The sequence below is a fragment of the Chiroxiphia lanceolata genome, chromosome 1 (assembly GCF_009829145.1).
Source record: "Chiroxiphia lanceolata isolate bChiLan1 chromosome 1, bChiLan1.pri, whole genome shotgun sequence".
Taxonomy (NCBI): domain Eukaryota; kingdom Metazoa; phylum Chordata; class Aves; order Passeriformes; family Pipridae; genus Chiroxiphia; species Chiroxiphia lanceolata.
The window spans coordinates 106,843,645-106,868,780 of NC_045637.1; the positions used below are offsets into that span (position 1 = coordinate 106,843,645).

Below are 25,136 nucleotides of genomic sequence, written 5' to 3' on the forward strand. Positions count from 1 at the left end.
TTGCAATTTTACTGGTTCAAGATCCCTGACTTCCCTACCGAATCAGTAACTCCTATTAAATCTGTTGGTAACTTACGTCAGTGCCAACAGCTCTTTTCTCTCTCAACACCAAAATTATGAAGCTTCATTTATTAGGTGAGTACAACATCATGACAGCATTATAGGCTTTTTTTTCAAAATCGTTATTACTATTATTAGATGTTCATGTACAGGATTTCATTAGCAGCAGTTTAACTTTAGAGAATTCTGAGGAATTTAAAAAAAATTCTTAATGTTCAGAAAAAAAAAGTAGTTCTTCAGAAAGAGTTATAAATTCTCTACCATACTATTTGTGGTATTCTCTATGAACTATATTCTTACATGAAACCAGCTATCTCAGTATCAAACCACATTTTTGCAGTTCAAACAGTCATAATCTTGAAATTTGATAGAGGTAATTTGAGAAGGAAAGTTGTGCAGCTGGTGAGGATAAAAATAAAATGTTTTTGTTTTGCAGGGTTGATCTTGGAACAATAGCTGGCTAAAGATATGTTCAGCAGCTTGGAGGTTTAGGAAAAAATATAAAAGAAATGGATTAGCCTGAGGCAAAAGGAGTCAAAGATATATGACAGATCTCATGCATAACAGCTCTTGTTAGTTAATATCTCCAAATATATGTATTTACATCGTCGACTTCTTGAAGCAGTGTTTAGGCCTTCAAGCATCTCCATAAAGTGCCAAGTAACTGTGTGCCATATATATGACAATATCACCATCAAGTTAAACAGATTTTCCGTGTGGATAGTTGGCCTATCCTTTATATAGGACATTGAATGACTTTTTGCTGGGCATGACTAACGTGTAATAACAAGAAGACTAAAGACAGACTGAGATAGAAACTTTCTGTACCAGTAACAGATTCCTTGGAAACTGTATTACAAGGATGATTTTTCAAAGAAATTTTGGAAATACTTTTTGAAAATTAGAAAGCTACTAGAGTAGATGTGTTGAAAAGGATAAATGCACGTCATAAGTTACACTTTGAGAAGAGCTTTAATGGAAAATGTACCAGATCTGGACTGCATCTGGAAATAAACAGACCTTTGTCATGGTGGACAGTAAGATAACTGGATGCACAACAAATAACAAGGGTGATCTTATCGAGGTAGGAAAAAATTTTAATCGGCACGGTATTTGTTATGTATGTGGTAGCTTCTATAAGACTTTAGAACTGAAAATACCACATGAAGGAAACTCTGTGGATACCCAGGTGAAGCCTTGAGAAGCCCAGAAGATTTAATGAATGTGACAGCCTGTGCTGTCAGCTTTTCCTCCAGATCAAGGGCTTCATGCCAGAGTGGTGCCAGGGCAGCGATGTGCATCAGAACCATATGGGTCCTGTTAGACTTGTGGAGTTAGAACAGGGGTGGTTACATGCCCTGGCCTCCAGAGTAGCTGGCAAGAAGCAGTGTTCACATGACAGGACAGTGTTAGTTTTCAGGAGGGATAAGAGGAAGATGAAAGGCAGCAAATTTGCTACCAGATTGCAAAAATATGCACAAGAAGAGGAAGGGAACCACGAAAAAGAAAAACTGGAAGACAACCAACAAACACTGCTAGTATTCTGTAAGGCATAAGTTCGTATGCCATCTCCCACTGAGAATTATTTGAAATGGAAACATGGAAACGAGCTGTAAAATTTGGATCTGAATCTCTGTTTGTGGACAGGCAGCAAAAAAGGAAGTGCAGAAACCTGTGGAATCAAGTAAGCCAAAATATCTGTGTGGGGGCTTCTTTTAAGCCAATAGGCCATACGACACACAAATTGTGTCAGGCGTTGTGCCCTCAATTTCTCTGTGAAAACGAAGTAATATCATCTCAAAGCATATTAGTTAAACAAGAATTGGACAGAATTAATTCACACAAAGTTGAAACAAGTGTCTAGGAAAGACAAAAGAAGCAGGAGCATATGTGTCCACTGGTTCTATCTATATTTGGTTGTGGAGGAGCAGACATTGAAAAAGATGGTTTAAGAAAAAGAGAAGGGAATTAAAAAGTTGAATAAATTTGGCCATGTAACAGAATATCCAATGTGGCCAGGTGTTTTTTCAAGCTCTGCATTCAGAAAACCTTTGTTTTGAATGTATGGTGTAAAACATTGAAAAAAATTTATTTCGAAAACATACAAACAAAAAAACTCAACGACCCAGGCAAACCCTGAGCTTCACTCTGGAAACATGCTCTCTGGAGTCAGCGGGAGTTAGAAGTAAGCAAAGACTTCAGGATTTGGCCCAATGACAACAACTTTGTTGTAGAGCTGAGCACTTACATGTTTTCATTGCAAAGCATTTTAACAGTGTAAGTTTTGAACCCCAGAAGTAAGAGTGGAAACACCGACAGAATATTAACTATAACAACTCCTGGTAGATCTCAGTCTTCCTTTTTGTTTTAAGATGATACAAATGTGATAATACAGTATGTGGGTTGTGGCGTTCATGTTAATTTGCCCTGAGTTAGTATCAGCCTCCCTGCCAGACATATTTCCATATTTGCTTCAAGAGACATACTACCATTTAAAGTATTATAAAAGAGCTAAGCTTAAAAAAAAAAAATAAAAAGAAGGGGGAAAAAAAGAAAAAAAAAAAAGGAAAGAACAACAAATTGGTAAAATTAATTAGTAGAAACTATTGCTATAGGTAGTCCAGCATTTTTAAGCAGAACATTGTTGTGTTTGGTCTTTTTTAAAGGTCAAGTGTGTCATATTAAGCTATAAGATCAATAGTGGAGATGCACACTTCATAGATGGACAGATATGAGATACAGTCAAGGATGGTTAATCTTACATTCACAATCACATTCGTTCCAGATTATTCATGAGAAGGAAAAGAAGCAGAACTCATGTCCTATTATTATCATTCTTGAAGGCTCTCAGCAGGCATACACCAGTGTAGCTTCTTTCACCTCAGCAGGGCCTCCTGGATTTACATCACTCTGAACCCTAGCCTTTTAACCTCCAAATTTCATCATGCCACTTCCACAACAGCAAAGATTAGTAAATGACTGAATCAGGAGTTAGCAAAGGGAAATTGGTGTTCCATTCAGAAGCTGATATGGAAAAGAGCTGTTCAAAAAGAGCTGCAAAATGTGGGATTCCCAGAAGTGATCTCAGAGATAACACTCCAAATGCCTTCTACATTAAGAGGCAAGAGATAACAACATCCTGATGGGGACAAAGTATAGACATGACCAGCTGCTTAGCAACCAGGTGCCTGAGATGAGCCCCAAAGTACAAAACAAGACGTTGTAAACACCTACCTGTCTTGAAATTGAAAGCACAGGCTGATTTAAAAAAAAAAAATGGAAGTACTGTTCTTAACTATCTCTTGTTTCCTTCATGAGCTTTCCTTTTGATTTCAGGAGAAATGACTGGAGGCAGCTCAATTGTCAGATCATGAAAGGGAGACACGAGGCATACAGAGGTCTACACCCGACACATTTCATAACCTGATTTATAAAGGACCTCCTGCAGCTGGTGCCACCCATTTTGGAACAGTTATTTAGCAGCAGAGAGAATATAATCCTGGGTATAGATAGAGGATTTGTGATCTTTCCCTCTGTTCCTGAGAAAAGCAGCTCTTTTTTTACTAGGTGAAGCAGGAGAGGAGATGAAAGGGACAAAACATTTCACAACCCCCATATAAAACAAGCAGCAGGCTTTTGTTACGTCTGAACTGTTCCTTAGTTCAATTTGTAAAGTGTTTTTATTTATGCACATGTCGGCAAAGAAGGAAGAACTGATGATCTTTCAGCTCAACACAGTGAACCCACCAGGTCTTACTTTGGGACTGTTAATCTGATCTTGATTACTCAGATTATAAACTTTGGAAAGCTACAATACAGCTTCTCTGAAAGATATTGTGAGTTGTTAGCTTGAAACACTGCAAAATTGAAAAAGATTCTCTGCAGAAGCAGGCTGAACATGAGCCATGGTTAAGTGATATTGCAAGCATTTTCCCCAAAATAAACTTAAATCAAACCTGTTAGGAAGTTTGAAGAAATATTGATATAGAACAGATCTCTCAGGAAGATGATGTAATACACACTCTTTTCTTTCTGGATTACCCTTTCTAATACAGTGTGATTAAAAGAAATCAAAGGAATACACCAAAATAAGGCTGTTCAAAAACAGAGCAGTAAAAATGCTGTTGGGTACAAAATTTGAGAGTTTATGTGTGGATTTTACTTAGATTTTTGATAAAAAAGCCTTACATTTTTCTGCATTTTCATGCATACAAGTATCATTGCATTTATTTTATGTGTTTTGTTCTTTTTATAAGCTGTTTTAAGCTGTTTTAAACTATTTAAATTACTGTGAAACTTTTGAAGTTACTATGAAAATATAATTTAACAGGGAAGTTAATGTGAGCTCTGCAAGTCACAGTTGCAGAATATCTACTAGAGTGTTTACTCTTTTTATGCCTTAGGACTAAGTAGAATGTTCTGAACATAACAGAGACAGAAAAGGAGTTCCCTGAGATGTGGTGGCAATTGGTCTAGTTAATAAATTCTGTTTCCTCAAACCTGTCACTCCCTGGACTGCATTGGTTTATCCTGTCACATCTTATGCTGAATTTGAAGGAATATATGAAGGAATTTGGAGCACAAAGGAGAATTTTTCATATTTTCAGGCCTTAAAACTTTCAGCACTTTATTTCACATTTCTCTCATATATTTGCTAATTCTGGTTTCTTGCAATATTAGAAGAGTACTCACCCTAAAATGTAGGATTAATTCCAACCAACTGCAGGAGCAATTATTGAGAACTAGATGAATTTTTCAGCTTGGTTCAAACCAAACCAGGGAGTCATACAGAATGAACAGATCTATCAAACAAACACGCTGCTTGGCTACACGTGCAAGCTGACCTCTTGATAATTTAGAGTTCTGCTAATTAGAGATGCATACACACAGCTGGCAACGATGCAGTACATCAGGAAAGGGCTGAGGATATGGGATTCACAGTGACACCTGAGCATCCCTTCAGACTTCATGCTTTCAAACCCAGAACCTCTTTCAAGAATTTTAGCTGCTACGGTCTGGCATGTCAATCAGAGAATTTCATTGTAGTTTAGGACTCCATGAGTGAAATAAAAGCATAGAAAGAGCCCTGTCTGAAAAGGGTCATATCCTAAGTCAGTTTGAGAATCAGTGAGTGGATTTAAAAAATAATGTAGGACAGGGAAGAGAAGCTGAGGATGATGATCAGAGCAGCAAGAGCCAGCCAGAGTAGTTGTTGGTACTCAATGAATCACTAACAATATTATTGTTAGGTATTATGAAAAATGTCTCCTCTTTGACAATTTCAATACAATATTAAAGCAGACAGTTTGATTTGTTTACTTTTTACAACGATAACAAATATATTTGTTCTAACGCCAGCTATGCAATCTGTTTGAGAAAACACACAAATATAGTACATAGCAGACTATGCGATAATAAACACTCTGTCTTTGTCTATGGTGGATTAAAAGAATACAGATTCTAAGAAAGCTGGCTAGAGCAGACACAACTACATGGTAGGGTCAGATTCTCAGACTGTATAAATCAGCTACAATTGAAGTCAATTTAGCTAATTCAGGTTGCACTAGTAGGGTATTTGGACTATTTATTATTTAGAAAGAAGAATGTAGAAAAAGAATCATCTTTGCTTACAAAATTTTTCATGGGTGCTTTGGCAATAAACAATACCAACTCCTTAAGTATTAAAAATATCCTTTCATCTTGGTAATGCTATAAGACATGGTACTTCTCTCATCAGCAGGCAAATACATATATTGTTTATGAAATTGCATACTGCCTTTAGGTATGTTATAATCTTATTTTTGCCCATTAAAATGCCAAGGCAGCGGATTTTCAGATCAAATCCAGTAAAAAACTCACCCTTGTCTGTCCTCAAAAATCACTCACTTTTGTATCCCTCAATTTTAAGAAAATCATTAGCCCATGAATCAACAGGGTTAGCTGAAGCTTAGCAATGCCGCCTGGCTAGCTTACACCCTGGTAACATCCAATCCTTCAACAAAGCTAGTAAACAACTGAAGTATATTCTGAGAGCTGCTAATACAAATTGAATGTTCCTTGACCCAGAAAATAGACTGTACTCAGTAGAGGAGATACCATTCATCAAGACTTTTGTTCTCTCCCTTATTTGAAAGGCTTTTGGTCTGCATCCATTTTGGTAATAGCCCGGGTACCTGACATGCTCTCTAGCAAATCTACACAACATCATCTGAGCTTTATGCATTGAAGTCCTTCTTTTATAACAAAGTGAGAGTCAAATAATCTGCAAATTTGCTCTAAAAAACTGCAAGGAAGAAGTGGTTCCTTACAGAAGGTGGATGTTTATCTCACAGCAGAGTGAAATCTGCTGACAGAGCATTTTTAGTCTGCATACTAAACAAAATAGCGATGTTTTATAAGAACTGCAGGATTCAAACTGGCTTGATGGTTCATTCCAACTCTGTTAATACCCTGTATTACTTGTAATGGATCTAATGATATTGCTAACAGCAGCGTAAAGAAAGGGATAGAGAAGAGCAAGCAATATTTTTTGTTTGTTGCTAGCACAGTAACAATACAACAGACAGCTGATGTCTGAAAATGAGGGCTTGGTTGTATGGTCAGTCAGTAAAGTTCAGTTGATGTGTGGCTCATTTGTTCATTTCTCCTGGAAGATAGTTAACAGTGGAAATGTATAAAAATAATCTCCTCATTGGTCCACGCTGCACAGGAGCCTCTGCTGCTGGCAGGGATGTTAGCAGTTATTGAGAAGGCAACAAGACCAAGCATGCTGGGAAATAAGCTGATGTGGGCAGATTCCACGAGGGTTGCCCTGAATGCCGAAGCTCATGGCCCAAGCAAACATAATAATATAATATAAAGTAATGCAATATGCACTTTGACCTCCTAGTAACCATCGTTCACTGAGATCACTAGGGACAGAGTTTCAGGAAGGGGAATGAAGCATTTGTGCATAGGATGTGGTGGGAGTGAGGCTTTCTCTGAGTTTTGGATGATGAGAAGGTGTGACAGATGTTGCGTTGAGAAATGGTGAAGGCATAAGGGACACCCATCGTAGCATTTTAGTTTGATTTGGGAGTGTGTTTTCAAAGTAAATCTCCCAGTGTTGAGATTGTTGCTACTCACCTCACTGTGGTTCTTGTGCTCTATGCACAGGCTGCATCACTTGGAGCTTTGCTTGTGCTCCAGGTGTGCACAGAATGCATTCCAGTACTGATGGGTTGGGATGGTTCAGAGCAGAGTACTCTGTGTCCTGAAATGAATACAGTGGGCATGCTGGGTCCTCAACAGTCCCTGTTTCTTTCTCCAATCTGCTTCTACAGAGCCACACTGACTGTCAATGTAAACAAGTTGGAGAATCAAAAGAAAAAGAGTTTCTAGATATCAGGGAGCAGTTAAGAGCCTGAAGAAAGAACTCTGCAGGGTGCACAAATATCCTTGTAACTGCAAAGCTATAAAACAGCTCAAATCATTGGTATCTTTCCAACTTCGATGGGAATTTCTTAAATGAAAATTGTAGAAAAGTGTTGCATGCTTCTAACTATTACATAAAGTGAAGTCTCAGTGAGCTCAAGTGCAATGCCCATTCACAGCAAAAGCAGTTGGCACCTAGCTAGGAATGAATTTGAATAGCTGTTCTTTCGCTGCCTCCTCTTTTCTGCTTATAGCAGCTAAAGAGTTGTAGTATAGGGGAATTAGGAACAGAGGAGGTGCTGATAAGCTTCGGTTTGTCAGAGTTTCCTGATCCCTTGAAGCTTGAACATTCAGGGACTCAGAAAATTTGAGATTTTGCTGCAAGATACAGAAAAAAAAAGCTTAATTAAGCTCTGAGGCTGAGCTACTGCACTTATCTCTACCTTGCCTGTGGGGTTAGTATGTGCAGTCACTGGGAGCCTGTGTGACTGATAAAAAGATTTTAACTAGAGACAAACTTTTTTCCTTTACTCTAATTTCAAACTACAGGAACATCCTGGTCTTAATGGCAAGGGTTCATGTTTCTGAACTCTCAAAGTTGTGAAGTCTTCTGATGCTGCACCAAGTCTAGAAAAACTCCTGTGTTTCTGGGAATTTTATTTTTATTTAAATGAAAGCTAATTTGAGGCCTTGCTTGCAGAGGAGAAAATGTGAAAGGATTAGGAGACTTATTTCAAATACATTTCTTAGACCTCTTTTGTGCTTGGTTTAAGGTTTTATTTAATTCTCAGTACATGATTTTTCACTGAAGTGTTGAAGTAAGTACTGAGTGTAGAACAACCCTAGCCACAGGTTTTTTCAAAAGTTTGGTAGTGATTCTTCCTAAGATTTGACTTTGAACTCATTCACTCTGCAGAAAGAAAGTAAAAGTAATAAAACTTGCATACATTCATCTCTACTGAGAGATTTGAGTCCTGCCTCAGGTGAACACTACAGCAGCTCTATTAGAAGCTGGTGGCATTACAAGTGCTTTAAATCAGTTTACAGCAGACCAAAATCAGCCATATATTACATGCCCGTATTTAATTACTTTTGAAATCTTGCAATAAAAGAACAGCAAATTTTGAAATAAGGAGATTGCGATGTTTAAGTAAGGGAAGCAATGCTCACTTGACTGTGGCATAATAATCACTTAAGCTTTTATGGTTTCATAGTTTATTCTAACTGTATAACAACCTGCCCTTGTCCTTGCTTGAGCCAACTTTTCCTGAGTAAACAATCACATACCAGTACCCTATTTCAAATTCTCTCATGGGCCTAATATGAGAAAGGAAAATTGGATCTAATTTTAAAGCCTGAAGCCAGTCTTCTATTGCTCTGTATACACTCGCTCATGCATGAGGGTTATAAAACACACTGATCTGAGGGGTACTTTTTAACAGTACTGATGAAAGTGTATAATTAGGTGTGCAAAATGCTAAACGTTGCCAACATTCTTCATTCTTGCATAGTCACTTCTGTATACATATAACCTATTTGGGATATAATAGTCCCAGACTTCCACTGGTGTTTTAGGTAGGCAATGTAAGCCAAACATGTAGGTGTCTTCCAGTCTAAATGCAAATGAGAATAAAATCTGTATTTGGCTAATGACAAGGATGTCCATCTTGTCTGGGAATTATTTAAGCACATGAACGCAGTACAGTGCTCAGGGAACCTCAGAGAGGACTATTAGCTTGTGCAGAGATATCTGTCAAATCTGTGAAGGTAACTTGGTCAACTCATTCTTGAATATGTGTCCTCTGAACATTCTGGATGGGGATGCATGGAGTATACACAGTTTCATGCTCACCTTAGTGTATTTGTATTTCTTTGGGCACGCATAGTCTGAAAGCTGGACTACCCTTCTTTGGAAAATTGTTGACTTTTCTGCCTGGGGGAGGAAAGGCCATTGATACACCCCTTGACTGGCAAATGGCTGTGCACAGCAGAATGGAATAAGGATAGTAAATGCAGAGCTTCTTCAAATATACTGCCTACATTGTCCAAACTAGCAGGACAGTTGTTTCATTATAAAACCAATACTGTATTGCACAGGTTAGTTTTCTTTCTCTGGCAGAAGCAGTGTTTTGAAATTTAATTAGCTTCATGTGGCACTGTAGAAATGGATGGCAAATCAATAATGGATGCCATTTCAGTCACCTTGTGGTGTTGTAATTCTCTGTGTTTTGCTACACTAATTAGGTCTGACTTCAGTGAGAAGTGTTTCAGGAGCAAGGAGGTGAATTATTGCTGAGTTCCTGGCTGTCACTGGGGAGATGAAGTAATCTCAGAACAGAATAACCTCGGTGATTTCAAGAGGTGGTAGCTTAACATTCAAGAAGAAGAGAGAAGATCTCACATTCTGATGGTGCAGTTGTGCAGTGATTTTTGGGCTCAGTCAGCCCATAGCTTAGGTTTCAGCTGAAAGAGCTTCAGAAACCATAAACAGGATTTAACTCATAGTTGGTATCTAATGACTTAATTGCTCTTATTTTCATATTCCCCTAGAGACTGAGAGTTTCTTGCAAATAGGTGTTTCCTTCATTTGAACCCAAGGCTCCTCCTCTGAAACCTGAGTGAGTTGTGGGTGAGAGTTGTACATGTGGGATGGGCCCCAGGTTCTGACCCCTCACTACTCCCAAAGTCACTGTGGAGGAACAGTTCGAGAAGCAGAATACAGTTTGTTTCTGTGTAACAAACACTGTTAACTGGAGGCAATGGCAGCTCCTTGTCCATTCATTTGACTCGGGGAGTTTATTGGGAAAGCTGGTGTCTCCCTCTCCAGGAACAAGCTGCTTTTGAAGGTGGAAGAGAGGCATCCTCCCAGGATATCTTGCCTCTCCTCTCCAACAGCGTGGTTTCAGCTGCATCATAAAGAAAATGGTTAGATCAGGAATAGAATTTAGGGAGAGCAAGTGCTCTGAGGCCAGTAAGTCAGTGTGACGGACCGGTGCCATGCTTTTTTTGGAAAGCATGTGAACTCCTTCCCTTTATATTAGTGTGAATTATGGTTCACAATCATCATTGCTTCTAACATAAACAGTTTCTAATATAAACCATTCTGGCTGCTTACCACAGACAGCCTGAGCAACATGGAAAATTTCAGTTGTTACCTCACAGTCACCCAGAGAATAGCAGCAGTGATTGAAATTATTTTGCGGTGGTTAGAATAATGCTGAGTGAAACGTGATACAGGGTTATTGCACTTCAGAGAAGGTAAATATGAAGTAGATGCAGAGCTTGCTTTCCTTTTACCTGGCCTCTACTTGTGGACTCTTGGAGTTGTCAAACCCACAAATTTGTGTGGCTGATAGCTTGATAGCTTCTGTGCCTCACCTACTGCCCTTCTCAGCCTTATATAAAATTGGGAGATAGAGGGGAGGGTTGAAGGATGAGAGAATTGCTGATATGGCACAAGACAGCAGTCAAAACTGCATATAAACTCTTTTTCTGCCAAATTCGAGAAATTTAAGTATATTAAATATATTTACTGAGTTCACTAGTCTTGTACTGCCATTTAACATCTGTTCCTGTAATGGCTTTACAGGCTGCTTAAATACTATTAGAGTATGAATAATACTCTAAATTCCCTCATGCTTGAATACAAAGGATATATTCTCCAATGCATACAACTTTCAACAGCACCTCTACCCTGTCATATCTGAAAGTGAAGGCCAATAGAAGCATTCATTAGGGCTATGAAGTTTATTGGCTGTCAGAAAGCATCTGTAGTGCAGTTTGTTTTCTGGTTGGGATCTGCTTTCTTTGCTCAAAAATTGCCATTTAAATGCTAAAGTCAATTTTATTGTTCAGGTGGTTCAAGGTCTGCCAGTGGCTTCCAGGTTCAATTGGCAACAACACACCCCAAAACCAGGAGCCTTGCATCATTTTTTAAGTAGAAAAAGTAGTAATTATAGCTGGCTTATTTATTGCAGCTGCAGAAACTGAAGCGATCACTCTCCTTCAAGACAAAAAGCTTACGGAGTAAAAGTGCAGACAATTTCTTCCAGAGGACTAATAGCGATGTGAAACTGCAAGTAGACTTGATGCCTGAGGTGAGCACAAGCACTGGACAGCTCCCCAACTCAGAGAGCCAAGCATCTTCTCCCGCCAGAGCCCAGCAGCTGTCAGAAAACAACAAGACTCACATCTTCCAGGAGCACATCTTCAAGAAACCCACCTTCTGCGATGTCTGCAACCATATGATTGTTGGTAAGAAAAAATATTTTAAATCTGTGTGGGTGTCCATGCTAGAACTTGCAGGATGACCTTTCCATAGCTTCTGTGAGCCCAGATGTCTACTTGAGAATATTCAAGCATAGAGACTTATGTCACATCTGCCACAGGTTAGCACAAGTTCTATATTTGTTGACAGATGCCTTGCCTTGTAGACACATACTGTTGTCACAAATTACAGGTGAGGGATTGAACTGCAGTCAAATTCCTCTGTCATTCAGGTTATATTGAGTACCAAGCAGAAGATCTCTTGTATGTTACACTAGAAGCAGCAGAAATCCATCTTGCAAATGTGTGTCTGCTATCCTCATTTTTTTCCACAGCAGTAATTCTAACTCTCCTACTCCTTGTGTCTTCTGTATTGCCCCCAATTCCCTTTCACTGTGGTGACCATGCCTACCTCCTCCAGCTGTCTCACTGTCATCTAACTGACAAGAAGTAGCATCTGCTGGGTGAGAGGCTTTGATCTGCTTGTGTGTGTGTGTGTGTGTGTTGGCTATCCAGGACACATGTTTTGGGAGACCAGGTCAACAGAACAAATATAACAGCTGAATTTACACTGCAGACTTTCTTGGGATCCTTCTGCCTAAAACCTGTTGTGCACAAAACCTCACACTAACTTTATACCTTTGAAAGATAGGCCTGTCTGCTCTCTGAAACTGTCCATGAGTATGTAAGTTCCTGCCAGGGGCTGACTAAGTGACACAGAGGAACAAATTTTATTATTCTCTCTAGTGTGCAGAGAAAAACTCCATACTGCACCCTGCTTGTAAGGTAATTTTCAGTGCAGTGTGAAGACTTAAAAAACCAGCTTCATTCGGTTCATCTGTGGGGCTGTACAAAGACAGATCAGGAAAGAAGTGCAAGTGGCTGGAGGCGTAGAACATGCATGGTCACCACTGTGGGAAGCTGCAGGAGTTGCTAATCAGAAATCTGATCCTAGAAATTCACATCCTTGTGGCTAGGGTGTTGTGCATATGGTTTGGTTTTCTTGCCTACTTAATATCTAATTATTCCAGAACAGTAGATCAGGAATGAATTCAGGGGCAGTTTACACATGTGAAAGTGAGTGACACAATTTCCAAGTTTTAAGGCAGGACAAGAAGTTAAAAACTGGTTTAGCTTCATGTAGAAGCAGTTAGGTCTTTTAGTACAAAATATTGTCTGTAATTTGTCTAGCTTACTGTAAGAAATTTATATCCCCTGGCATGGAAGTCACTGCCTTTCAGCTAACAGTATGGTAAGTTCTTGAAAGATGCTGATGGGATTGCTCAACATTTTTCAGATGGTGCTCAGTGGAACACTCCCCATTTGTGTGAGGAACTCATGTTCTTTGGAAAAGGCAGCTGTCTACAGAATATTAAATCTGATGCAAGACAATCATGCTTCCATAAATTAAATCATATCCTCTCTGCACCACAGCTCTACTAAATCCAAGGAAACTGAGGAATTTTCATCCTAAGTTTTTGGTATTATTTTCCAGTCTTTTAAGTTTTTTTCTATTTGAAGTGGTAAAATAAATAAAAGAGAGAAGCAGTAAAGCATCAGTATCAGGGAACTTCACAGTCCAGAGATTGAAAGGAAGTCTGGAAGACTAGTTACTTGAAATAACTTTATAAATGGAAACATGCCCAGAACTTGTCTGCTGTTGTAATGTGGATGGATGTTCTATCAAAGCTTAGTTTCACAAATACATACTGCAAATATAAGTTCTTTGCATTTCTGGTAGTTTCTTGTGAAATTGTATGGAGATTAGTATCGTCACAAATCTGCACAACTCAGCAATAGTGTTTCAAAATACTTCTGCTCAAGATGGATTATTACTGGCAGCAAACTTTGCAGGGAGTAAATCCAGTTCATAAACATCCATGCCCCTCTCCTTTGCTGGGCAATCTGTGTCCGCCTGGAATAGGAAAGTCCTGAAGCATAGCTCCAAGCTTCAAAACATCAGCTTTAACCCCACCTGCCTTCTGAACTTTTTCTTCTATCCTCTGAGGGTTTTGTTTTTCTGTTCTGTATCTCAGCCACTTCATTAGCTAAAGAAGCCTTTTATAATTGCTGAAGAAGCTAATGCGACCTATTTTGTCTGGTGGCAGTCTGAGTCAGGTGAATTGTTCTGACCTCCTCCAGCTCATCTTTGCTTGGAGGTAAGGTAGGAAAGATGTTAGGAGTTTTACCTTATAATGCCTTAAAGTCTAGATGCCCTGATTCTCACAGACAAACATCTTTCTATTCCTGTACTCTTCTCTTTGATCCTTACTGCAATCATGCCTGGTTTTGCTGAATTATATTTTAAACAGCATGGTAGATCTAGATGTTACTGTTTGCAGTTCAATTAATCCATATAAGTTATGCAGTTGTTGGTTGTGGGAAGGTGAAGCAAAGCAGGCAGCTTTTCAGGAAACCCTGTCAAAGCATGCTCCCAAAGGCAGACTGAAAAAACACTTCTGTTCTGGGACTCTGAATTTACGTTTGTAACATGGAGCCTATTTATCCCCTCTATGTGCATTTTTCATGGGCAGTGACATTTAAGAGTAATGAGTCTATGGCTTTAAATTCCTTATTGATGAGAATAAAGGCAAAGACAGACACATGTTTTGAAGACTGGAGGAAAGAGTCCAGGAAAATCCAGTTTTGACTTTAGATGGTTTTAATTTTGCCACCAAGAATGATTCCAGGTTCACCTTAAATGGCTCTCTGATCTATGAACTAAGCAGCTCTAGTACAGGGCAGCATGATGAACTGTGCATAGCATGAACTTGTAGTGCACGCTTCAATCTCACTCACATGGCACAATCTGTCTGTAGCTTCAGAGTGAGCAGGACACTGGGAGCAGAGGCAGCAGGCTCCCCGTGCTGCTCTTTTCACAGTGAAATTGAAGTCTGTGAAGCTTTATCTTCCTACAAAAAAGTATGTTCATCATCTCTCCTTGACTGTTGGGCGGTATGAGCCAAATATTGCCTTTGGGATGCAGCCCGTATGCCTGTTTGTTCATTTGACAGAAGTACAGTCAGAAGATAAAGGCCAAATACATGAGTTGTTTTCAGCATTCAGAGGATGATGTTTACTATGATCAGTATAATGTAAACCTACTCATTCAAAGGTTTTTTATGCATCCCAGACTGCAGTGCAACATATTCAAAAGAAACCCTGTTTATTGATTTGATTTCAAAAAAGAAAAAAACAGTATTAATAGTGTGCTTCCTACCTCACGTTGAAGGCAGGAGCCAAAGGGTAACTACTATCTGTACAAGACTGGGACTCAATTTCCACTTCAGTAAACAGAAGAAAAATTTGATACAGAAGCAGTAATTTTCTCTCAAATGAAGTAAGGAAGGAAACTTCAAATTCAAGGGAGGTTTGAAGAGTGCACAAAGGATCCATTTTACAATAATGGGGGCTTCTTACGGTGTCAAATACTCCAACAAAATCATCAGTTCTAATAATTAATTCAACAGTAATAATTCACGTAATTTCAGAGCAAATCAATAGTGTCTTGGAGCAGACTCTGTACTCCTTTCTCCCACTCAGTTTTGTTGCTGTTAGTGCTTAGTGTTCATTAGTTTAGGACTGAGGTTTCAGCTCCATGGTGTATTACATATTTTCCTAAACATATCCACCCTTGAACATCCTCTCACAGTATGTTTCTTAGAAAACTATTAATTTACTGTTCTTAGTAGTAATATTTATTACTATTTTAATATCTAACCTCAGCAAGGGAAAATTTTGAAAATCAAAGGACCTATGGAATGTATCACTAGGTCATCATTTAGAAGACACTGGTTTTTTGCTTTTCTTTTTTTTTTATTTTACATCACAGTGAAAAGAAAATCAAGTCAGAATACCTGTGAGTTGATTCATGTTTCTACCATTTTCTGTGTTTAGCAAGAATGTGGCAAGCTTTGGCAATGGCTAATAAAGGGAGGCAAAACTACCTAGCACCAGCAAAGGTAGATACTATTAAATTAATGTTGCATCAGATTACAGTCTGAAACTATGCTGATCAGAACTAAGTTCTTAGTTGTCTTCAGTCTCTGATGTGTCATCAATCATCTCTGTGATACTTTACTATTGAAGAAAATATGATGTCAGTACTCTACAGTTGAAAAACGTGTTTTTAAAAAAAACCCTCCATCTGTAGACTTCTCAACATTTTACTCATTTGCAGATCATTTCCTGTGCTGATTCACATGGAAAAAATGTTATTTTCCACACATTCCAAGCATATGACATGAAATTAATGTATTCCCATCTAAGTCAAATATAAGTAACGCAGCAAAAAAATAAGGCACTTTGCTTTTGAAAATAGATTACTTTAAAGTCAATCCTTTAAAACTGTGTTTTAAAGAAATAGCTGTTCATTTATAACAACATCATTGTATGTTTATTTGTGTGTCTAAAGTGTACTTAGCTGTTTCATTCCATTCTTAACCTTAGCTCTGGTACAGTATTTTATCCAAACACCTGTTTTATTGACATCTGTTAGAGTATGTTTGACTGGAAAGACATGCTAGAGAGCCACAAACTTTCAGAAAGACCAGACAAAATTGTGTTCTGCAGTATCCAGTAACTGTCAAAACCAGGTCCTTCTGGATCATACCATCACTGGCTTAGGTACCTGAGATGTATGCACTTACAGATGCTCTCAGGGCAACCAGTTTTCTGGTTTGGATGCAGATTCTCTAGACCTTTGCAGCTTTGGAGGTAAATAGCTCAGTAGCTGTCTTCTCAAGGAACTAACCAGGTTAGTTAGAGAAACGTGTAGAAAATAAACAAGTAAGTAAAAAAATAAAACCAAAATATAACTCTAGCGTAGACTTTCAGTCTATTAATCAATAGACTTAAGCAGTGAAATTGTGCTATCCCTTCATCATTGACTCACTCCTACCACCGTCTGTTCTGGTTTAACCAGTCGTTCTGGAGTTTCAAACAACCAAAGAAGTACCATGAATAACTCTTTCTCAGCACGTATTTTAAAAGCAGCCTGTATTTCTTTATTTCACTGTGCAGTTGTGGCTACTAGAACTTTCAACCACTTTTATCCCCAAAGCTATACTGGAACATCCTCCATAAAATTAAGCTCAAGGCTGATAATTTGGCCCAGCTTTTCAAATGCTGGAATAAAGGAAAAAAAGAGTCTAGATTGGAGCCTTGGTCCCCCTTTTTCATTAGTTACTGCATCTGAGCCTCTCCTCTTAGACTATCAGTAAGTGCGACTAATAAGTACTGGAAAAACTCCATGGTTTGAGAAAGTGTTTATATAACTGTAATTTATGTGGATGTTTATTAAATATAGCAAAATTTCACAGGAACTATGACACAGTACTTTCTGCCTCCAGTCTGATCAACTCCCTCATAAAGAATATGCTTGACTTTTTTTAAGCTTGCTGCCTCGCTTCGTTAAGTAGGAATTCTGTTTTGATCCAAGCCTGCCTTTATTCAGTATTACCCAGGTAGACAAAGATGCCATAAACATTCACAGATTGATCACCACTGCTTAGCAGCTAGACAATGTAGAAATACTCCTAGAAGCATGGCTATAACTGAAGCTGTTTTTCCAAGGCTATGGTAGTTTGGAGGACTCTTTGGACAGAACTCTTAAAAAAACCCAAAAACAAAAACAAAAACCAAAATAAATGCATTTTTATTGATCTTGCAGGATGAGGGACGAAAATAATGTTATTCATTCAGTCTTCACCCTGCCCTCCATTCTTCCCAGTCTCTCTAGTATGTTCCAACCCACACGACCTTGGGGGAAGAGACTTGTGTTGCCACTGCATCAGTATGGGAGTTGCCCCCTCTAGAGAAGGGTAAAGAGCCACCAGTGAGGAGGAGATACCTGTGGAGCAGCTTGTGGCAGCAGCCTCATGTCCATCTCTCCAATGGGCTTGTGCAGTCACAGCTGAGCCTTCCCACATCTATTTTCCAGAATTGTGAGTCTGAATGTTGTTTATTATTAAGAGTTTCCCTATGAAGAGAAGTTTTCCAGAGCAGCTGAATCCAGCCTCCTTTTGTTTTGATTGTGAGGAAAAATCATGGAATCGTGCCCAACCAATCTAAAGCCTTCTACTCTGGCTGAGTAGATGAGGGGAGAGCAGTGAATGTTTTCTACCTTGACTTCAGCAAGGCTTTTGACACTGTCTCCCATAACATCCTCATAAGCAAACTTGAGAAGTATGGGTTAGATGAGTGGATGTTGATATGGATCGAGAGCTGGCTGAATGGCAGGTCTCAGAGGGTTGTGATCAGTGACGCAGTCTAGTTGGAGGCACATAGCTAGCAGTGTTCTCCAGAGATGGGTACTAGGTCCAGTCTTGTGGAACTTATTCATCAATGACCTGGATGAAGGGACAGAATGCATCCTCAGCAAGACAGCTGACAATACAAACCTAGGAGGAATGGCTGATACCCCAGAGTGCTGTGCTGCCATCCAGAGAGTCCTAGACAGGTTGGAGACTTGTGTGGAAGGGAGGCTCATGACATTGAACAAAGGCAAGTGCAGGGAAAGAATAACTCCCTACACCAGTACAGACTAGGGGCTGATCTGCTGGAAAGCAGCTCTGCGGAGAAGGACCTGGGGGTCCTGGTGGACGACAAACCATTCGTGAGCCAGCAGTGTGCCCCTGTGGCCAAGAAGGCCAGTGGTATCCTGGGGTGCATTAGGAAGAGCACTACCAGTAGGTTGAAGGATATGATCCTGCCTCTCTATTCAGACTTGATGAGGCCTCACCTGGAGTGCTGTGTCCAGTTCTGGGCTCCTGGGGACAAGAGAGACATGGAGCTCCTGGAGTGGGACCAGCAGAGGGCAAAAAAGGTGACTAAAGAACTGGAGCATTTCCTTTACAAGGAAAGGCAGAGAGAGCTGGGCCTGTTAAGCCTGGATAAAAGATGACAGAGGGCACAACATCAATCTATGGGAGTATCTGGAGTGAGATTTTCAAGATGAAGCCAGGCCCAGTGAAATGACAAGGGCCAATGGGCATAAACTGAAACGTAGAAAGACCTATCTGCAGATAAGGAAGAACTTCTTTACTGTGAGGTTGACAGCACTGTAACAGTTGCCTAGAGAAGATGTGGAGCTTCCCATTATGAAGGTATTCAAAGCCCCTCTGGCCATAATCTTGTGCAACCTGTTCTAGGTGAACCTACTTTACCAGGGGATTGGACTAGATTATCTCCAGATGTCCCTGCCAATCCCAATCATTCTGTGATTCTTCGAAAAAGGGCTGTTGTGTAAACTTTTCAATGACAGGTACCAGCATATATGTGGTACCAGATATGTGATACCAGCATAAGTGATCCGTAGTCTCTGTCTCTCTCTCCTCCTTGCCTTCACTAAATTTACTCCTGGATTTAGGCGACTTAGGTTCTTGCTTCAGTTGATGATGACGAACGGCTCTGGCACCTAAATTTTCTAGCACTATTGAGAATCAGTGTAAGAATTGCTTAAGTCATCTCTGACCTGCTGTACTAGGGTGTAGGGCAAGCAAAAACTTTATATTTTGTTAATATGTATCCGCAAAAAATTGGTGCAAAATAATAATTTTACCCTATTACCTTGAAATTGAACTTGGCTTCTCCTACAATATATTTCCTGAGTTAATAAGTCTCCCTAAGTGTCAGCCTTCCCACTTCTGAGGGAAACCCTGTAAGAAGGTAGCAAAAGCCTTCTGGAAATATGAATTCAAGTTCACCAAACTGTACAGTGTGCAGTAAACCATTAGTTATAGACTAGTCAGGTATGGGTAACGTCATCTGGACTCTCCAAAATTTCCAAACAGATGAACAGATGGAAAGAGGTAGAAACATGTATGGTATATGCAGTATAGGTGTGCTCCATCTGCTGATACTCCTATTTTTGATAAACATGACAAAAAGTATCCAATAGGTGTGCTCCATCTGCTGATACTCCTATTTTTGATAAACATGTCAAAAAGTATCCAATTCATACTGCCCCCCATTTCTAGAGAAGCTACAGAGTGCCACACATTATCCTTGCTTTACATTATTATTTTTCTTTGGTAACAAAGAGTTAAACATACTTTAAAGCAAATATTGAAAAGTAAATGTTTAGTTTGTTTACCCTCTGGGAGGGCTTCCTCCTCTGAGATGCAGTAAGAATGTTATCAGTAAATTGGATAATCAGGAACTGCTTAGCTGAGAAAAGAGGATGGAAATATATTTTAAATTCTAATTTGCCCTTGAACAGCATCAAACATGTTTCACACTTGTTACTAGATAATTTTCAAGCTTACTGTAATTTTGGGGAAATTGCTATTAATATGATACTGCAATTAATCCTCAGTTAAAAGAGACTTTAAAAATGTTGACCAACATTTACTGTTTAATTAGATGAAAAACATTAAAAATTTCCAGCACATCTACAATCAGTATTTTAATGTGATGTTAGCCATGATGATTTTTAACCAAAAACTACATGAAAACCCACTAAATACCCTAGTCAGTAGTGGCCATCACTCTTGAAATCAACCCTAGTGAAGAAAATAATTGTAAGCTTAAGGTTTTTTTGAAGGCCTCTGGATGAAGCAGAATACAAGGGTTTTTTATGTCCTTCTACATACTTTTCCTGAGCTCATATGGGACATCAGATGTTTGCAGATAAGTAAATCAAATGCATCTTCGTTAAAGCTGACCTTCTTGTAAAAACATTATTTTTCTATTTAGAGTCTTTGTCTACCGGAGTGCCACTGTTATGTGTATAATTACATTGCCACACAGTGACAAAAGCATTAACTGGTAGCAAAATTATTAGAAGCTTCACCTTACCGTGAGTTGCAGAAGCCTTAAAATGAGGCAATTAGCAGAAATGCTTTTGCAAGAAATAGAGCACTGCCATCATGTAGAGTAAAATGCCTACCCACAGTTGCTTGTTGCTATCCTTAATATAGAAGGATGTTTCAGAGAGCAATGATCCTGGTGGCTCACATGGAGCATCGTGTGTTTTTCTGCTTTGGTAAAAGGAATGTAAGTAACTGCAACTTCACCAATTACCTTCTCTAAACTGCCAAATTTTTAGTTTTCCAGGCATACATAACCTATAACTGTTTTGCTCTTTGGCATAAGTTTATCTTACACACTGAAGGATGCTGTAGACACCTGGATCCTGACTTCTAATTCTGAAGACTTGCTCAGTTGAAAATTACATTGTGGTGGTTTGCATGCAATTATATGCAATTGAAAATTGTGATTACATCGCAGTTTCCTTTATAACAAGGAGGGAGTGATCTTGAAAATCTTGGAATTGTTTGTTTTGACCACTAGATTATTTCCTGTTTAATAGAAGGGTTGGAAGCAAGAAAGAAAGCGGGGGATGAGGGGAAGGGAAGAAAAAAAAGAGTAGTTATGTCTTCCCTCCACTTCCTGCAACAATTTCATTTTCACAGCCAAGAGAGGAAGTGGCATACAGCTGGTATAATCACTGAGCCAACACCAACTACAGCATCATAGTCAGTATGTTCCTGTTTGACTTCCTGGAAATCACAAAAGAAAGGCTATAGATTTAATGCACACAGGACGATCCCTCCAAATGACGACTGGGTGTATTTGGGGGGGACTTTTATTTGCGGTGCTAATATTGCCTGTTTTTCTAGCTGCACCTCTCAGAAGTGTAGCAATCTTTCATATCCTAGGATCTGTGGCATATCAAACTCTCCAGACAGAGTTTGTTCTACCCCAGGTCTTTTTTTTTTTTTTTTTTTTTTTTTGTGAAGCATGGGGAAGAATTCTTAACACTGCTGATTGCTTACAGTGCTCCATCATCAATGAGTTTAACTAGGCTGCTTAGCGTTGTTCTCCAAGGGCAACAAACTCTTTGTTAGCTGAAAAAGACACTTAAGACATTGATGGGATTTGAGTGTGCCTATCACAGATGCTCTTTCAAAATGCCCCATCTGAAAATTTAGACTGATTCTTAATCAAAGAATCCAAAATTATGTTGAGCTCTTGCCAAGGGAGAGACAACATAAAATCCAATGTGCGGAGGATCTGGATATCAGGTTTTATTGAAGAAACAATGAAAATACAGATTTTATCCTGTTTAATTTTTCTCACAGTCACTCCTGCCCTCCCTCCCCACCAGCATTTCATTCCTGAAGTCTCCTTTTCCCTGCAGAGGGGTCGCTATTAGCCTATGTAAGTTGGGCAGGAGGGTGTTGTTCCTGTTGTGATGTTACTTGCAATTACTCTTCTCAGGTGCCACTGGCCAGAGTCCCTGGCTTTGATGTCCATGGCTTCCTTATCTCCAGGGTCTTCCCCCATTTCCCAGACCTCACCCCAGGGCAGGATCTTCAACTTCTTTCTGGGTGCCCTTCTGCTTTCTGAGGCTACTTCTTCCTTTCAAGAACTCACCTCTTGGCACCAGTTTTTCTTTCTGGAAACCATGTTCCCAGTTCCTAAAGTCTAAATAATGTATGTGCATAAGAACAGCACATGACCAGCCTTTTAACAAGTGTGTTGGTCTCCTGTCCCTCCATTAATTGGAGGCTTTGGGATGCATCACTGTTGTTTAGTCCAAGTGTTATCAACATTTCCAAGCAGCCAATAGTGGCTGCAGCTTGCAGGTAGCAGTCTCCTGCCTCAGAGTTGGGGAGTTCAATTTCACCCATGCAGTTACACACAATTATCTGCTGCCTGTTTGTGTTCGTAATTTCAGCTCTTTTTTGCCTGTGACAGCTCCTAAATCTTAGTATCTGTTAGTAACATCCAGCTGTGTGCCAGTACCTTCAGATACATTGATCTGGTTTTTTTTCTCTTCTCCTCTCCAAATCACGCCTTTAGACATCCCAACAACAGCTCCTCTTGCACTGGAAGCCATTTTGCTGAAAGCAAGGTTGTCTCATGGATTTTACTGGACTTTTGTTATATGTTATATCATTATACACTGTACAACAGATAGATATAGCCGCCAAGCCTATTGCTACCCCTTACTTGTTTACTTATCTCTGATAGTGGTAGCACATTTATGGTCAATGTTAATTAAGGTTTTGGACAGCAAAAACCTTAATCATGCTGGTGCAAACCACATGTGTAGATGTGAAAAGCTATGGCTTGAATTGGTTTTGCTTGTTCCTGCTAGAATCAAGGGTGAAGTCAGGTTTTGCAAATACTTTCTAAGCATGGACAATTTATGAGTTATGCATTGAATTATTCCTGTTGATAGACAAAATCTTAGAAAGCAAATTTTTGGGGGGGTTGATTTAATGATTTAAATATTTAGAAATAGATATTCCATCTTAATGTCTGTATTTTTTCACTCCTCAGATTGATCCTGAGGCAGATAATGTTCTTCTTTATTTGCTGAACTACATAAACTTCTGTACAATGGTTTGACAGAAGTTTTCATATTCATTTCAACAACAATTGGTGCCCCATGGAAATGTATCTGTAGGTGCTTTCTAAACTGCTATGTGTCAAATAATAAATTCTACCAGGCTGTAACAGTGAAGGCTGAGATTGCCTCTTTGAGCAGATGACAGTAGTAAATAAAGCATTTTTACTGCCCAGCCTCTGTGATTTCACTGGGGGAAAAAATTAAAACAAACCAAAAAGAAACATACCTGCCTTTGGTAAGAAAGGTTTCATTTGAATGTTTTTCCGTTGGTTGGACATTAGGAAGAATTTCTTCACAGAAACAGTGATTAGATATTTGAATGGGCTGACCAGGGAAGTTGTGGGTGGAGTCACTATGCCTTGAGGTGTTTAAGGAAAGACTGGATGTGGCACTTAGTGCCACGGTCGAGTTAACAAAGTGGTGTTCGGTCTTGGGTTGAACTCAAAGATCTTAGAGCTCTTTTCCAACCTAATTAATTCTATGATTCTATGATTCCGTATTTCCCACGTGGAAAAGAAACTGAAACACACTTTGTTATAAAATGTAATTGTAAAATTCTGAAAGGAAAAAACACATTGTGACAATGTAGAAATAAATTCTCTGAAAACTGATCCCAACAAACTGTTATAACTACCCAGTTACTTATGATTAGTTATCTCTAGTTCAAGCAAATCAAGGTGTCAATTACACTGTAGCTTGTGATGAAATCCTCCTCAACTACATGTGATCCAAGGTAAGAAATAGCTTTGGAGCAGAAACCTCTGTGTGTGGCCAGATTCTGACGAGCCACAAGATTTAGGTGGAAGCTCCAATTCCCATCTACATCACTAGTTACTGTGAAATGGGCAAAAGAGGGAGAGAGAAGAATTATGGTCATGATAAGTCACACTTCAGCATTTCGTGTGCAAGGCCCATCGCCACAGGCACTGACAGTCAGTCTGTGCTGACACAGACCAGGAACAACACTGAGGCACTGCACTGATGAGGGAGTGGTTTTGGTGCAGGAAGGAAGAGCCAAAACCCTCAGTAAGCTTGAAACAGCAAAGGCCAGAGAGCAACTGGTATTTACATATCAGGGGCGCTTTTTTTTCTGTTTGTTCCTTTTTTCTTTTTTTTTTTTTTCACGAAACCTTTCATAGTTCTAATTGATTGTCCTGATCTTCCGGCAAATAGAAGCCTCTCATTTCAAGCCCACTGATGATGATGAAGCCATGTAAGCAACAGGCAATGTTAAAAATCCATTAAGAGACCAGTGAGGATATTAAATCCCTTTGCTGAGGACAGACTGTTCTTTTGTTTACTGTGTAATTCTTTTCCCATATTTTCAGCAAACTCATAGCCCTACTCTTCATTTCACATCATAATTTTTGTTCAGATATTGGGTTTGTGTTTTCCAGCTCCTCTATAATGGTACAAGGCCCTTGAAAGACAAAAGTTTTGGCATATATAAGTGGCCCTACAAAATTCGACTGCTCTTTCAAACCATTTCAAAGCACAGAAAAAAATATCTGCACCTGGATGACTTTGCATTTCAACATATGTAAGAACACAAGTGCGAATAACCTGAGCCTGCCAACAGAAATCATTTGAAATCTTTCATCATCTTCATCTCAAGAGTTTACTAATATTACTGAGACCAAGTGATATTGGTCTGGTTTGCTAATATTACTGACACCAAGCCATTGATCTCTGCTTGTCCTCAACCAGGACAACAAATCAAGTTTAATTTCTCCATGTTCCCTTGTCCTGTTCAGCTCTGCTACCATCATCATCTCTGAAGTAGTTCAGCATCACCTCCCATAGGCAAGTCCATGCCCAACTGTTCTGAGCTATTTACCTTCTCAGCAAAGCAGCCCAGTGCAAAGACCTACAAGCACAGGCTCATTGGTCTAGAAAATTGTCCAGAAAAGTAGGAATTGATATGCCAGTGCCAGTTTGTTCAGAGCAAAGAAGGTTAGATAAGAATGATCATGATCAGTGTCTAGAGAACTGGGACTTTTTCTTTCAGTAATAGCTGTTAGTTTATTTACCATGG

General features: G+C 39.3%; 1 protein-coding gene across 1 annotated transcript in view; it reads left to right on the top strand.

Annotated features, from left to right (window-relative positions):
- Positions 1–25,136, top strand: part of STAC (SH3 and cysteine rich domain) — a 74,008-nt gene that overhangs the window by 12,819 nt on the left and 36,053 nt on the right. Inside the window, exon 2 of the mRNA XM_032710668.1 lies at positions 11,451–11,727. Within this exon, the coding sequence (XP_032566559.1) occupies positions 11,451–11,727 (277 nt within the window). The remainder of the gene's footprint in view (positions 1–11,450; positions 11,728–25,136) is intronic.